At 45.7% G+C, this 17,312-nt stretch overlaps 1 protein-coding gene across 1 annotated transcript in view; it reads right to left on the minus strand.

Annotated features, from left to right (window-relative positions):
• Window positions 1-5,010: 5,010 nt before the first annotated feature.
• CLCN6 (Cl-/H+ antiporter 6) overlaps window positions 5,011-17,312 on the minus strand; it is a 246,608-nt gene continuing 234,306 nt past the window's right edge. Inside the window, exons 22-23 of the mRNA XM_086921292.1 lie at window positions 10,028-10,153; window positions 5,011-9,357 (exon numbers count right to left, since the gene is read on the minus strand). Coding sequence (XP_086777418.1) covers window positions 9,277-9,357; window positions 10,028-10,153 — 207 coding nt within the window. The 3' untranslated portion in view covers window positions 5,011-9,276. The remainder of the gene's footprint in view (window positions 9,358-10,027; window positions 10,154-17,312) is intronic.

Consider the following 17,312-nt stretch of genomic DNA (forward strand, 5'->3'; position numbering starts at 1 on the left):
GGTTGGAATTTGGCCCCATCTTCCTCCAATATGAAAATATAAAAGTAATAACTAGATCTAAGCTATTCGAATAAGTGTCTCCTTCTTTCATGTTCATGCTTTATGCATGCAAGAATAATTGCCTTTAGAGTTTCACCTGTTGGGATACTGTACTGCCTTTATAGCAAGGCGCAGCACAGCGCTAGTGTGGCGGGTTCAAACTACGGTGGTAACTTTTAGCGACAATCAACAGAGTGGCAGGACCGCATACCAACGGCATGCAAGGAGAAAACCAAAGTGGTACAGAGGAGCACATTCACTGGAAGGTTTCGAGTGGGACAGCCAATCAGATTCCTTAGAATACAGTCCATAACTAACGTTATTCACTCGCTTTGTGGCCAGTAATACTTTGGTATTAACTTCAGAAATGGAATAAACGGAGATTCCATTGCAGATTTTGCAAGACGAATTGCCTTAGAGGTGATTGTTTTCAGGTTATGGTTTAGATATTTCAAGCATGACCCACGTTGATTGGCAAGTCTTAGTCTTAGGGGAGGTAGGTCTTTTAGATGCTTAGCGGCAAATAATTGGAATAAACTACCGGCGGACCTACGCTTGGAATCGGAGGAAGCCAGGTTCCGAGCAAAACTGAAAACATTCCTTTTCACTAAATAATTATCCGCTCTGCTTGTTGTGCTCCCCGCACGCTGCCTCTCCCACTTTTAACGCGTGGACACGCCGGTGTGCGTAATCGCAGCGCTTTTACAAATGTCCCAATAATAATAATAATAATTAGTACAGACACGCATGAGTGCGTTTTTGTCACAATCTAATTTAAATAATAAACGTACATGTAAATTGCCAGAGCGCGAGAGTGCACCGGGGAAAAGGGGCCCGGGATTCCAAGCACGGAGGCGGTAGCCATTGGGGGAGGGCAGAGATTCACAGCAGATTACAAGCCTCTGATGACTGGGTCGGCTAAAAGGGGGCGGGTACGGGAAGGGGCTGAAGCTGGACTCCTTACCAAACATCAGCGATGCAAGTGTTTTTTTCATCAGGCACGGGGTCGTCAGCCATCCGGGGAGAGCAGAGATTCACTGCAGATTACAAGCCTCTGATGACGGGGTCGGCTGAAACGGGGGCGGGCACGGGAAGGGGCTGTCGGCTGAAACGGGGGCGGGCATGGGAAGGGGCGGAAGCTGGGCTCCTTACCAAACATCAGCAAATTGTTTTCAGGTTAGGGTTTAGATATTTTAAGCATGACCCACGTTGATTGGTAAGTCCAGAGAGTGCACTGGGGAAAAGGGGCCTGGGATTCCAGGCACGGAGGCGGCAGCCATTGGGGGAGGGCAGAGATTCACAGCAGATTGCAAGCCTCTGATGACTGGGTCGGCTGAAACGGGGGCGGGCCCGGGAAGGGGCTGTCGGCTGAAACGGGGGCAGGCACGTGAAGGGGCTGAAGCTGGGCTCCTTACCAAACATCAGCGATGCAAGTGTTTTTTTTCATCAGGCACGGGGTTGCCAGCCATCCGGGGAGAGCAGAGATTCACTGCAGATTACAAGCCTCTGATGACGTGGTCGGCTGAAACGGGGCCGGGCACGGGAAGGGGCTGAAGCACCACCATCTTTCTCCGAGGCAAAGCAGAAATTCCTCGGAGAAAGCACAGTCATTTTTCGGATTGAGGGGCGTGTTTTCGTTCTCTCCTCTTCCCATTGGCTGGAAGGTAATATTCCAGCCAATGGGAAGAGGAGAGAAAGTAAATAGAAAGAAGATTAAAAAAACGCCCCCGAATCCGAAAAATACGGGGCTTGAACCGAGTGACGCCCCTCTCCTCCAATGGCTGGCCTCCGTTTAGGAAGCCAGCCAATGGAGAAGAGGGCGGGTTCCAAGCCCCCTCTAACATTAAATCTTCGGAGCTCCGCCTACTGCTTACGCAGTGCGACTGAGTACTCGACCTAAAAAGGGCCACTGTTGTAAATCTCCAAGCAAGGATAGGTAAATTGTTCAAGCCCCGGTGCAGTACCCTACCCAGATGCTATGACAGAAGATCTTCCCAAAGTAGTAGCTTGATTGGAGGACAGATGCTCACGGCCAGGAGTTCGGTGCATCACACCTTCCTGGCTTTATCTATGCCACTATAATGGCTTGGGCTCAGTCGCTCCTGATCTTCAGAATTTGGTTGGGGCAGGAGAGGCAGCAGCTGGAACGCATGCAGGAGTCTTCACTGTAGAAGGAAGCTGGAAGATGCCCTGTGCCACCGCCAGGTGCAGGTGTCATTTGTGATCCATTAGGTTTCTGAGGTTGAGTTACTTCGTCCTGGTGCTCACCACACGAGAAATACCTTGGGAGTCCAACTAGTTTCAGAGGCACAGGCCTATTGGCACATAGCTCAGGACCCCACCCATCCAGCTCGTTGCAGTACCACACAGCAGTGATGTTGTCTTAGAGCACCAGCACCGGTTTTTCATTGACTTGGGTCTTGGGTAGAAAGGCCTGCCAATCCAAGTGAATTGCCTACAACTAAAAAAAAAAACAAAGATGTGGAGTCATAGGAGGACAGAAGCCTCTGATCTCCACCTCCTCCTAATGGCTTCCTCAGACAAGTATTTATGCATCTGTGACCAACATCAGTTCTGGGTGGGTTAAGGAGGGGGCATGCCACTGACATAGTCGCTGTCCAGCAGCCACCACTGCATATCTTTTGCAGTCTCATGTGAAATCTAATACAAGGTTTCCCGTATGTTCCATCCACTGGGATGTGAGGTTCGACTGCAAAAACTGGATGGGTCACCTCCTGTTTTTGGCTACCAGGATGCCAGAGCCAACATTCCTAAAAGCCTTGGAGTCATCCATACTGAAGACAGTGGCCAGAAAATCAGGGTCATAGCCTAAATGTCCGGGGCTTGCTGTTCCAGTGGAAAGGCATGAAACTGTACTGGGTATAAAATGAGTGAGGTAGGGGAAGAATGGTACCCTGACCTCCGAAGGTGTGCTGCGATGACCACAATCACTTACATGACCCCGAGGAGGACTGGGGAGGCCAAAAGGGAGCACTAAAAACTGAAAATACTCCTGGCCCACCATGAATCACAGGTAGTGCCTGTGGACAAGCAGGACAAGGATGTGGAAATAATCGTCTTGCAGGACAAAAGCCACAAGGCCAGTATCAGGTGAAGTGTTCAGCCCACTGACATCCTGCAGATCTTGATATCAGTTTTCTTCATCATATTAGGGAAGAGAACAGTAATTAAAGTGATCATTGTCCAAATTCGTGCCAAAAAGGTTGTGTAAATCTGGGAGACGGATTGCATTATGGGCTGGGCATTCTCATCCGGGGTCTATGCGAGAGAAACTGACTTGGGGGATGGCATCAAAACTGGATTCTGCACTAAAGCCTGTGCTGCACACGATGGAGAACTCTGTGCCTCTTGGATCTGCGAGGGTGGACCTGCCAGGGTGATCCAGACTGGAGGCGGATTCTTGGGACCCAAAGGCACCCCAGAGGGGTCTGGCTGCTGAGACATCACAGACAGGCCTAGAAATTCAAGGTCTTTCAGGACCAGTCTCTGAATGGCCTCCGATGAAGGCACACTGATATCCTCGCACCCTCTCCGAGGATCAAGAGTAGAGAGCAAGGAACAATTTTCACTTAGATTTCTTGTAATTTTTGTCAACTTAACCGAAGACTTCAACTGCGGATGCGATCTGCCGCAGGAATGAGACCCTTCTGTCCACCGGTCGTGGTGTGGAGTCTTCGTGTGTTTGGTGACGTAGAGTTGTGCCTTGTGGTTCCATATGGCCTTCGGGCTAATCTGGTGAAGTTGCCACAGACCTTTGGTTCATGATCCGAACCCAGATACCAAAAACTGACTTTGTGAAGGTCCATCAGAGACATCTGTTTATAACAGTCCCTGCAATGTTTAAATTGTGTTGTTTTAAGTGGGAGATATTTCCCTTTAACAAGGGTAAAAAAATTTTAAAAGGCTGGGTAAAGACCAGGAAGACAGACTCCCGGGATCTGCATCTGAAGGCATGGAAAGAAAGGAACTGACATCAGTGTGTATGAGTGGCGCTTACATACATGATGCTACCTACCTGCCAACTGAATGAAAACTGCTTTAAAAGTCTCTGGAACCAGTCTGTCGACTGAGGAATATTCACAAGGCAGGGAATGTGATTAGAAGTGTCCATTACAATGCAGTATTAACAGTGATGTGTATAATGGTAAGCTAATCCCATTGAACCAATGGTTTTCTTGCTACTCAAAAAGGCAATATAATTTCTTATGGTTATCATCATGTTGGGTGTCCATTTAAGTCATCACTCAATCCTGTGCTGTACCCTGCTGGTAGGGAGCCATTAAGCCATGGAGAGCCGCTGCTGTGAAATGCTTGTTAAAACAGCACCTGGTGAGTGGGGCAGGGAAATAAGAGGGAGGAGAGAGTAGCAATAATGGACAGTGAAACGAAGGGTGGTATGGGGAAAACAAAACGAGGGAGGTGCGGACCTGGATGGATGGAGTACCGGACGGGGGTAATAGGAGTCAGAGGGCAAAGGAAGAAATAATACCATAATCACATTGGAAGTAGCAGACAGGTACTGATTAAGTGGAACCAATCTGTGAATGCTTGGTGAACGCTCCACAACGAAAAACTAAAGTGACGCTTGGTTACTGTGGCTAAATAGGAGGCTACTAAGAAGAGTGACACTAAAGCCCACAAACGGTAAGCCATGGGTGGGATTCAAGCCCTTTATTGGAAACAATAGTTTTTCGCAAGCGAGAGTGCATGTACTATTGACCGCTCAACCTAAAAATGCTTTGTGAATTTGCAATGCCCCGGGAACCACGGTAATAAAACCAAGTTAATAATACTGTAATCCCTCTACCAATGCTGCATGTTTTATGACTCAAATATCAACTTTAAATATCTTTTGGAAATTAGAGATTCTGAAAATACACCCATTTCCATCTCGGACATGTTAAACAATTCAAAAAAATTCAAAGTCAAGAAAAACAAAGACCTCAAAAATAGGTTGAAGGATATTTTACTCAGACATGTTAAAGATGCAATGATTTTTGCAAGTGCCAAAAATTCAAATCACAATAATAAAAAAATATGAGAAATTAAATTAATGTACATTCAGTGGAAACATTTTTAGCTTACATCATTGGACAATAAGTGCAAATACAAAATAAAAAATGGAATGGTTTCCATATCACAGGAGCAGCACCTTGGGGAGAGCACCTGCTTGACGTCATGGGCGTAACACTGATTTGTAACATTCACAGTCGCAGTACTGCAGGCAGCACAAAAATCTCAAACAGTCACTAGTGTTAGAATCAAGTCAAGTGTCCGACACTCAACAAAAATAACTCTTTCTTGACGGGTCCAAGAAGTAAAGTTCAGTCAAGGCTCTTTAGAACGCCCACCTAAAGTATAGTTAAAAAAAACAAAAAAAAACTAAAAGGAGACAAATTCTACTACAGTCCAGCCTGTGCCTCCTTCCATAGTTGTGGAAATAGTTTGCCTTTTCTCTATTCATACATTACAGAGGCAAAGCCACAGTTTCTGCAAAAGGACAAAACACTAAGGTAAACTTTGTTCACCAAACCTCAGGAAAACATCTTATCAAGATGACCTCATAGGATGCACACGATCAAAGGATATTACAAAGGCATCAAACCAGTTCCATAGTGGTTATTGCTTTCAAGCACATTTGGTTAAGAAGCCTCCTCTGAGCCTGTATATTAGCATGAGTGGAGCAATGAGCCTACCCTAGGTAGTCAAGCACTTTATTCCCTCAGATGAAAGTTTTCTGTTCACTGCTATCTGGACAAAGGTTTGTTTGATCATTCTCTCTCTGCATTCAAAAATTCAATTATTATTTTACATTACATGATCACAAACTACTCATCCCCCTCAAAGCAAGCCTTACATTGCAATCAGTCAGCAAACTACAAGCTTTAAACAACTTCAATAAAACCCCAAGCTGCTGTTGCCGCCCCTTACACTCAAATCACTTTTCAAATGATGGCAATTTAGGAATGCAATGAATTTCTCCTAATTGCCAAGAAAGAGATCAATTTCCATCTTTTCCCACCATATGGAATTTGGTACACCTAGTATGGGAGGTCCTGGAACTCAGTATGGGAAGCTATCGACTAGGCTCTTATAGCACATTCGCTAATTGAGGTAAAGATGAGCAGGATTCTGTTCAACTTGACAGAAAAGGTCTTTCTAACAAATAACACGCTTATCACAAATCAACGTCTTGCTATCGAGGCTCTATTACTTGGTCTACGCACTACAGAAAACATTGACTAACTACTGCCATGCCTGCCCATGGGTTAAATCAGCAAGTCAATACATTTAAAGGCGAGACTGCACCTTGTCAAGGAAGAGCCAATTAACCTAGAAACCAAGCAAAATAAGAGGCCACCTCTCCTCAGAGGACCATAAATTACCAATGAAGTCCGAACAACGGTTTAGAGCAATGGCAGTCTTTGAGATGGTGCAGTCAGCTTCTGGAAAACTTTCCTGAAAATAAGCATGTTTTCATTATTTTAAAACTCTAACCTAAATGGAGGCTAATAAGCCGACATCTCAAAGTTCATACATTGAAGACACTAGTTTTTGCAAAGCAAATGCCAACACATCACTTGCTGTTAGGTTTTGCAATCCACCACAAATGAAGATCATTGCGATCCATTCCCTCTTCCATCTTTCTCCTCTATGTACAGCCTCTAGAATGTCCACCCTGCGCCCAGACTTAAGCACCTTACCTTGTCCAGTTTACTTGTCTTTTCTGTTACCAGATCTTCTTAATCAGCCTGCTTTCTTGTTCAGGAAAGTACTCTAGTCCATGAGAAGATCAGAGTCTAATGCTAGGTCACTATGTCTCTCCACATTTCCTGACCAATCATTTCAGCAGCAGTACTGTTAGTTAACATTTCTGCTGCCAAAATGCACAGCAACTCCACTGGTCAAGCGATGTGTGCCGCCTACAAGCATCTGCTTCCCTTTTGCTCTGTGTGACTCATCTCACTCCCTACCTCTTCATCCATGACATCTGTGTTTTGCGACTTTACGTTTCCCTCGAATCACATGCCTATTCCATGTCTCTTCACCGCGTTCATTTGCACCACTGCAAATCCTTCATCCTCACACCTACCCTGCGACCACGTCCACTTCTATCAGTGTTGGCTTTCCCTTTAGTCTCCTAGCCATTTGACATGTGCATAGTGACCTGCTGACTTTTCATGTGTGGTACCCATGCACCTTTACATCCCCCCTGATAGTAACCAAATAATTCACTTTCCCATCAATGCTACCCTCCAAGTTGCAGGTTTCAGGCACAATTTGGCAAAGGTTAAGAATAAAAGACGGCAGTTTCATACTTTCAGGGAATTAACAGTGAAATCACCAATGTTAATGCCTAATAATGGAAATCAGTAATTCCACGTTTTAACATGAATATTATACTTACAGTACATCCTAGAAACAACATCTCCAGCGAACTAAGCAAGCTGAAGGGCAATGTTATGAACCAGCAGCAGTGCCGAATGCTAGCATAGCAAACATAACTTACTAAATGTGCACAAGTACTGATGCAGTGAAAGTGGTGCATCCCTCTGTCCTATCAAGGATTACTCCAACCAACCATCCTCAACATGAGCACAGAATACAACTCAACTGCATCCAAAACTGGTCAATTCCTGCATCTCAACTACAGCTCACAGCAGCCCACGCTACACCCACCTTAACGACATGCCAACTGCAGAATAGAAGGTGAACATAAACCATCCCACACGCTGACCAAAGGCAAACATTGAAAAATTACCACCTTTGCATCATAGAAATTGCCTCCAAAGGAATAACTACCAAATAAATAAAAAAGTAAACAATTGCAGAACAGTTTTAACACAATGGCTGCAGGCTCACCTCAAGAAAAGAAGTGAAGCTGTCAAATTAATTTAAATTCAGATATTCTACCTATTTGTTCCCAGAAATTCTTAAGACAAGCAACTTTAACAAGCAAGAAGACAAAATGCCCAACTGGTATTCTGCACAAGCAAATCAAAAACGTCTTCATGACCAGAAGTGAAAACATGATTGATGATTTTGGTGCGGGAGGTAGGGCCAGTGTGGGGGGCGGGGGGAGACTTGTGTCCATTTGTATACAAACACTAAAGAGACAGGTTCCTGTGAAACAGTTAGGCTAATCTCGTTCTGGAGTCCAGCTTTAAGAGGGAGAGGCCTGGAAGGTGTAGGCAAAAAGCATGCAGCCATCTCACTGCAATGGAACTAAAGTCACATGAAGAGGGGAAAGGAGGACATCATAGCAACCTTCTAATGCTGGAGTGGGTGCCCTACTGAGGTGAAAGGTGTCTACTGTAGTCCTTAGTGGCAATATTCATGCGACTGTCATGAAATGCCTGTTTAACCTCAAAATGACGTGTCTTAAAATCTGATTTTTTTTTTATTAGAAATTCTCAATCTTACCAAAGACAGCCCAATTACAAAAAAGTGCATTTATGCATGCCACAAACGCCACCATCAACCTTGTCCCAGAACTTCTAGCAAACCTTCCAACAATCTCAGTTTCCTATATTACTTCCCCTCTCACCAAGTGGAATTAATAACATAACAAACTGTTTTTCACTGCGCCTCAAAGCAGCACTCGTCCTGAGATGCAGCTTTCGCACACTCTGCTTTTTTTAAAAGCTTCCAAAGGATTGAAAAATCATCTCTGCAAGGGATGCTGCTCCACCTACCCAGGCCACCTACCTCCTGTGAGCTGGGAAAGCTCTAGCTTGTTTTCTGATGAGTAGAGAGTGAGTGTGGAACCCTTTCGCCAATTCTATGCCTATTTCCCTTTTGAACAATGAAAAAGAACTATGCACAAATGTCCTGGAAAGTGGTACCACCCATCTGTGAGGATGGTAAAGAGGCAAAATCTGATGGGACAAAGCAGCAAAGCTCTTGCTGAAGTACTGAGAGGATTAAAGGAAAAGCTAGTTCTACTGGTAATGGGAATGTAACCAAGTCTGCATGTGCGATACTTTCTGGCTGGAGTCGTGCTGTCCTGCGGCCAATGTGTGATGGTGATCAGTCGCTATCACTTTTAGGGGCAGAGAGTTTCAACCTAACCCGGGTGATGAGCGCAAGCTCGGTCCAACCCCGCACCCGGAGATGCGGTCCTCAAGTAATGGATTTCTTGATCCTAGTGCTTGGAGGCCTCGGCATTCCAGGGTCCTCCAAGGAGTCGGGGATGGCTCAAGGTGCCAGGACCGATCAGATGGTCAAGTGAGGCTGTCGCAGTCTAGACATCAGGAATTCATGGGTCAAATTATGTCGAGTGATGATGCCTACAATCTGAGGAGGAAACAAAAAAGCATTTGTAAAGAATGCAGGCAAGGGAAAACGAGAAAGCCTCAGTCACAAAACGGAATCTTATTTTCTACCCAGATGGAAATTCGTACTACCTAGATAGTGGAATAAAAATAATAAAAACACACTTTATTTGCAAGTAATTGGGATACAACCAAATGCAAGGAAGCTAACAATCTGAGATTATAAATAGGTTTATACTAACCTATGAAAGATGGTTGATTTCCGTATACATTTGTGTTTGGAGCCTAAAAATATTAACAACCAGTATGAATATAGCCACAGCCTCGCACTGTACTACAGACTTCGGAGTTCCTTGGTCTCTACAGCCATCTTCTGGAAACTATGAGGAAGTGCAGAAGCACGCCCCCAGAACAAAAGGCATTTCACCCCTCATGAGAAAGTCCGTGATGCCTTAAAACGTATGAAGCAGACAAAACACAGCTTATAAAAGCTACATAAAAACTAGCTACATCCCCCTAATAAGTGTTCCAAACAATCCCCCCCAAAACTTTGGGCAGTGACCGTACTAATCCCATAAGGCACACAGAAAACATTCCTTAAGAAACTAAGGACTGACTGCAAAGTTATCATTTTGGTCATCATGCAGGCGCGTTTTTTAAAAGACCTGCTTTTCCGGATAAGTAAAACTTACCTCTCCCACTGCATTAACCACTGGCAAGTGCCGGAGACCCATAGTGCGGAAAAGGTTGAAGACCTGTGAAACATGAGTATTGGGCGAAACGGTGTAAGGACAGGGATTCATATAGGGAGTAGCATCCTGAAAAGACAGAAAAGAACAAAAGAGCCAATGAAGGGACTAGAAATGCTGCATGTAACAACACACTAGGTCATATCATAAAACAAATCAAATTAGTCTTAGACCATTGGTACATCAAGTGGCAGGTTGCCCATACATGTAAAGAAACAATATACTGGTTTGTTTGTGACTCTTCAGACATATATATTGCTCTGGAAGCGTGGTGCAGAAAATGGCCATCTCTGCCAGTAAAAGACGTGGCCACATGTGTCCACATTTGCCTCCTTGGTTAGATAGAAATTCAAGGCCTGAATACGAGTTTGGAGGCCCGATTGCCTATACACCGCAGTTGCCAGGAGACCACAGCACTAGCAATCTTCAGACCACCGTATTACGGGTTTACCGAGGTGCATACGGTGTAGCTGCAGAGATTTTGCTGCAGTCGTAATAAATTCTCCATATGTATCGATGCATTTGTGAGTATTTCGACTCCATATATTTCGGATGTACACACATGCATGATAAATGTGGAAAAATACCACCAACTCATTGTCGGAGTCAAGCCCTATGTGGGCAGTCCAGGCAATGAATATAGGGTACAAAAAGGACTCACCTGTATATCGCTTCAAACAGGGTCATAATCCTCGTGGTGAAAATGCTGCTGTGAAAGGGGGCCCTGAAGAAAGGGATCCACAAACTATGACCTAAAGAACAAGAAAGGGGTAAGTGAGCACCCCAAATCCATCGTTTCCGCCAACTTGAAGCTGGCAGTCCCACAGCTGTGATCAGTTCATCCAAAAGCCAATTCATAATACGGACGGCGATGAAAATCCCCTGTACCACCCTACTGCAGCTGCTTATGCCCGACTGCGACCCCAGAGGTCTGCAGGCAGTGTGCTGGTGGAGTCATTGATTCAGCCGTGGTCTTTCGAAATGCAATCCGCCCATCTCGTAATACGGTGGTCAAACCGGAGAGCTTTTGGCGTTCAGACTGCAACCGCGGGCACGGTGGTCCATGGACCGTCAAACTTGTAACGGGGCCCTTATGGCATTTTGTTAATAAGGAAATCATTATTTTAATGCCACCGCTCAACCCATGCACATTTATTATGCGCAATACATTTCTGAATGTGATGGTTGGCAACACCGTGGTGTTCCTGATTTTGAGTCCTCAGCTAGTTACTATTACTATAAGTTAGTACTATACAAATAAAAATCCCCTTGCAAATTCACTGCCAATTGCCACCGAGATGGTAGCAACTGAAAAGGGATTACCATATCAATATTTCAACTAATTTATAACAAGGTATGTCTCACTTAGAAAAACAAAAGAGTTGGAACGCTTGAATAAATCTCATCTGCTGGTAAGTTTTACATCACATTCCAGTCCAAACTTTTTCATGATGAAGCCCAAGTAAGCTGAATCTGGCCTACAGTTGCTTGTGTTGGTGTCTAGAGGGGATCTGGCCTGGTTTTTGGATTCAGACACCAGCCACCAGCCCTAGACCATGACTTGGTGGCAATTACGCTACAGAGGCGGTGAGAATTTCAACCAATGCCACAACATTTATGGAATAAGGAGGTAGCCTACTCCTGAGGGCACCCCTTCCACATCATCTTTTGCTGGGAAAGGAAACTTTTCCAACTGTGGTCCCTGATTGAGGCATGTCAGATCCTAAGCACTGACTTGAATACAGAGGGGCATACGATGATATCCTCCCCACTCTGCCTGAAATCCGGCAGACCGCGAGGGTGAGGGCTGAGGAGAGGAGCTTCATGTCCTGACCCCGTGGAGATGCCAGAGGGGCAGCAGGCGGCACTGAAATGGATTCCTGAGGTCCTGGCCAAGACGGACGACTCATAGGGTAATCAGCAACATATGGGGTACAGGGGCGGCTGGTGGGCTGGTTGGTATGGGGTGGAGGGGGAGGGGACCACTAGCCATATGTTGGACTCTTCATTTTTGGACTCCTTCAGACTAAAGGACAGTAACCCTCACAAAGGGACTCATCTTCCAATCACTTGATGTTTGTGTTTTTCACAGTTGTTTTTTATAGTTGGGGTCTACACTTACCTTCGCCCAGTATGCATGCACCATTTAATGGTACGACACGCGCATAGAAGCGGACACCTGATCACATGCTACGCACTTACGACACACCCCTCTCGATTACAGCCATTTACTATGTATCAGGGCCCAATGCCGGCCACTATTCTTAAGATACTCACTCGCAATGTAAAAAGTCTAAACGGCCTGGTAAAACATAGAACAGTCTTGTTATATTTAGAGAACTCAGGGGCGGACATATGTCTACTTCAGGAAATGTACCTTCTTTCGAAGTACTGTCATTGACTTTGAACACAGGCATTCCCCCACCAATTCTTCTCCTCCGCCTCTACTAAGTCAGTGGGGCTGCCTTACTGGTGGCACACTCCTTTAAAGGGAAAGTGGGGTGTAAAAGGGCGAGTTGAAGGGCAGACTCCTTACCTACCAGTTCACACTCTGTGATAGTCCTTTCACGGTGGGGTCCAAATATGCACCAAATGAGGGGTAAGAGGCCTTTATCCACACAGCAATAGGGGAGGCATTGTCTACTGAAGAGTGAGCAATACCGATACGGGGTGGGGGAGACCTTAACTTAGTTTTTGATAATGATCTGGACAGATCCACACAGCGATATGGACAGACTGGGGCACTGTCGAAAGGAGGACACAGGTGGCTTAGGGAACTGAGGCTTTGTAATTTATGGAGAAAATTACACCCTAAAGCCAGTGAATACACTTTCTTCTCCCATGCACACATGACATATGCCAGGTTGGATTACTTCCTGGGCATGAGGGACATGCAAAACATGACCACGGAGGCGGAGATCCTCCCAGCTGCACTCTCTGATCATTTAGCAGTCACAATTTCACTGCTATCCCTGCTCGATCCCCCGTGGCGAACCTGGCGTTTACATGAAACAATGCTGCAGGGCCCTGAGGTAGTGGCCCAGATTTTAAACGCTATATTCAATTACCTCTCAATGAACGATATTCCCAAGGTTTCAATGGGAAGCCTTCAAAACGTTCGTAAGAAGAGAACTGATTGTGTATTTTGTTGTCGGACACAGAGATAGCAAAGAGAAAAGAGATAGCCTTTCAGCCCAGGTAAAAGTACTAGAGCGCATACGCCAATGCACTAGGGCGTCGAGAGTTTGGCGCCAGTTGAGAGCTGTCCAAGCCCAGCTAGCTAGCATAGAGCTCGACCGTGCGGAATACATGCCACTCCGCCACAGCCATTTCCACTACACGGGAGGGGACAAAAGTAGCCGCCTCCTAGCTAATCAATTGTGTATCCAACGACAGAAAACGGGGGTACACTCTCTATATACAAGAGCTAGAGGACTGGTTAAAGACGATAAGGACATAGTAGACTTCATTTCTATGCGTGGGTATGCTCTAGCCAGCCCTGGGTCCCGCAGACAGAACCTCCTTTCTTCGGAACGCACACAAGTCTCGCCTTACACCCATTCAAGCTGAGGATCTAGAAGATGACATCCGCCTGGAGGAGGTTAGATTTGCCATCTCACGTTTAAAACTCGCAAAACCGCTAGGCCCTGATGGGTACCCTCTTGGCTTCTCTAAAACCTTCTGCCATAGTCTGGTCCCCATCCTTACCAGACTATTAAATTCCTTCAATATACCCTGGCACAATTCACCCATGATGCTGCCCGCATCCGTAGTTGTAATACCAAAGTCGAGCAAGGATCCACACCAATGTGGCTCCTACCGGCCAATCTCTGTTAAACGTCGACCTCAAATTTGGCATTTTGGCTGGTAGACTAGGCCCCCATATGTTGTCAATCATAGACCCGGAAAAGGCAGGATTCATCCCCCATCGACAAACGAGTGACAACACCAAAAGCATCTTGTACATTACAGAGTAGGCGTCACGAACCCTAGACCAGCATATGCTGTTAGCGATCGATACCAAAATGGCATTCAATAGAGCACATTGGCCTTTTCTGCAACAGGTCCTAAATTGTTGCCACCTGCCCTATGCGACGTTGAGGGTGAATGGCAACATGCCCCCTTCTTGATCGATTGAGGCACGCAACAGGGGTGCCCGTTATCGCCCCTTTTATTTACACTATACATAGAGCCTTTGGCTCAGAGATGACGTCACATAACTGGAGCAGTCTTTGGAGGGGAACAAAATACTATAAGTCTATATGCCGGTGACGTGCAAGTGACCCTGGACAGGCTGGCTACGCATTCTTGCTGGAACTAGAGGCATTTGGCTTGGCGTCTAGCTTCTGAGTCAATATGGAGAAATCAAAAGTACTTGGTCTTTCCATCTCCTCTGCGTCGGTGAACCAACTAATGACACAACATTCTATTGAGTGGTTGTCAACATCGCTTCCCTATCTGGGAATAAAACTTGCACCCACGCTCCAGTCGAACACGCCGTCAACTAACAATCTATGCTCCATCAGGTTAGACACGATTTTCCAAGCTGGAAGCACCACCAGATAACCTGGCATGACCAGATAGCGTCAGTCAAAATGACTATAATCCCAAAGATTTAGTATCTATTTCAAACTCTCCCACTGGCCTCGCCGAAATATATGCTTACTAAATTGAAAACAGATTTGCTCTGATTCATATTGGGGGGGGGGTGGATATGGAAGGGGGGCACAATGCATGAAGAAAGCGCTTAGTTGCCTCCCACCTCATGATGGGGGACTTGGTATACCAGACCTTCATTTATTCTACAAGGCAGCTCAGTTACAGTATCTAGTGGAATGGCATCAGGCTGAATCTGGAAAACAATGGCTATTCCAAAATCGATTGGTAGTGGGAACCTCTCTTTGGAAGGTCCCCTTCCTTAAGAAAGCACACAGACTGAAAAATGTATATTTATCCCCCATCACACAAGAGATAATGGGAGCCTGGGATCACACAAGTGTCAAATATAGCCTGACTATCTTCCTCTCCCTCTTAATGCCACTGATAGACAATCCAGATTTAACACTGAAGTGTTTGCTGCATGGAGACAATCTAACTGCCACTCAATGGGACACATGATCCATGAGGAGGGTGTGATTCCATTCCAACAACTGAGTGCAGACATCTCCCGCCCAGAAACTGAAAGACTACACTACCTTTCACTCAGTCATCAAACGTTTGTCAAAATTGCTATATATTGTCATTTTACCCCTGTTGGAATACACAGAATGAATCCAGAATGTACAGCGATGTGCTGGAGAGGCTGTGGGGCCATGGGAACCTTGGTTCACTTACTTTGGGAATGTCCCAAACTCCAATCATATTGGTCACAGGTGCTAGATGAGATGGACTCGTCTCCAGAAGCAAATAACCAGATTCCTGCATACACTTTGCTGGGTCTACCAACCCCGCTCACCTATCCCTTGAAGTCTCGATGGGGGAAACAGATAGGATTGGCTCTAGGGGCCGCAGTTCAGAATATCCTTGCACACTGGGGCTCACCACAGGTGCCCACACACTTGGGATGGTTACACCGGCTGTGGCACATCCTTGGTTTGAAGAGAATCTCCCTGATGCTCGCAAACAAAGGTGCTTAATTGGGGAAACAGTGGCACCCCTACCGTTCTCTCCTCTCACAGGATTCCCGGGAACTGACCTGCTCCAAATATCCAAGTCTCCTGCGATTATCGGAGACCAACCTCATTGTCTGATCAGTTGTGAACTTGAAATGTGCTTCAGTGGTCATACAGTTGTCATAGGTGGGTGAGGGGGAAGGAAGATGGGCAGGACATGTTTTCTTTTCATTTGTAATTGTTACGGATTGCCATGAAAGTATGCTTTGAGTTGTTTATGACTCAACAGATATGAAGGTACCATTGTTCCCGGACAATGTTTGAAATGAATAAAGAGATTTGAACAGTAAAATAGTACAATCAATTGGGGAGTTAATGATGTTATTGTTCAAATAATACTTGATTTGATTGCTTTTGGCCAACTGATGTTCATGACTTTTGTGATCTGGATGGGCTCTGTGTCTGTCTTTGCATTGTTCCATTATCAGCCAGTGGTCACAGTAGACTCTAAATGACGTTCAGCGCAACTTTGCACTGCCAAGAAAAGTCAACACATTCTAGATTCCAGGAAATCCAGGGGGAAAACCCATCTAGATAATGAGACAAGCTTAATAAAGGGACGATTAGGTGGAAGAAATGGTTTAAGTTGGTGTTGGAAGTGGCCCTTTTTGCAGGGTTATCCCCAAACTTTTTGCTACTTCCTCCTTTGTTTTTCCTGACCTGTGGTTTTTGGCAATAGGACTCTGGGCACTTTGCCACTGCTGATCAGTGCTAAAGTGCATATGCTCTCCCTGTAAATTGTTATTGTGATTGGTTATCCAGGATTGGCATATTTGTTTTACCAGTAGGTCCCTATTAAAGGGCACTGAGTGTGCCAGGGCTGATAATTCAATTGCTACTAGTGGGCCTGCAGCACTGATTGTGCCACCCACCTGAGTACCCCTAAATGGTGTCTCAGGCCTGCCACCGCAGTGCCTGTGTGCAGTCTGTGAACTGCCATGTTGTCCTGGCTAGTGTACACACTGACCAGGCCTGACCCTTCCCTTTTCTTACACATTGGACACCCCTATGGTAGGCCTAAGGTACCCCCCTGGGCTTGGTGCAGTGTATGTGAAAGGTAGGACATGTACTAGTGTGTGTGACATGCCCTGATAGTGAAATACTGCCAATTTCGCTTTTCACTATTGAACGGCCATCTTGCCCATAGGATAGAATGGGGAGTGCTGTGTCCCATGTGTACCTGCATATCTCCCCGTAGGAGCAAGATGGGAAGCTGAAGTCTGGTATCCCTCAACTCAGAATTTGATAACGCATCTTTTAGTAAAGATTTAAATTCTGTGTTCGAAAATAGCAAAAGTGGCTATTTTCCTGTTCAACCTTTCAGTGTGCCTCTGCCTGTTTGTGTATTGACTGTCTGGTTTGTGAGTGACAGGGGCTGGGGGTGGCTGCAGGAGGCTGGGTGAGTCCGCACTAGGCTAAATAGACCTATATACACTTAGAGGGGTGGGAGGAGTTGCATCTGGGCCTGAATAAGACTGCGCCTGCCTTCCACAATGCTGGCCCCACCTCCTGCATACCGCTGATGACCCGGGCCTCTCCTCACAAAGGAAGAAGAC

The sequence above is a fragment of the Lissotriton vulgaris genome, chromosome 5 (genome assembly GCF_964263255.1).
Source record: "Lissotriton vulgaris chromosome 5, aLisVul1.2, whole genome shotgun sequence".
Classification (NCBI taxonomy): domain Eukaryota; kingdom Metazoa; phylum Chordata; class Amphibia; order Caudata; family Salamandridae; genus Lissotriton; species Lissotriton vulgaris.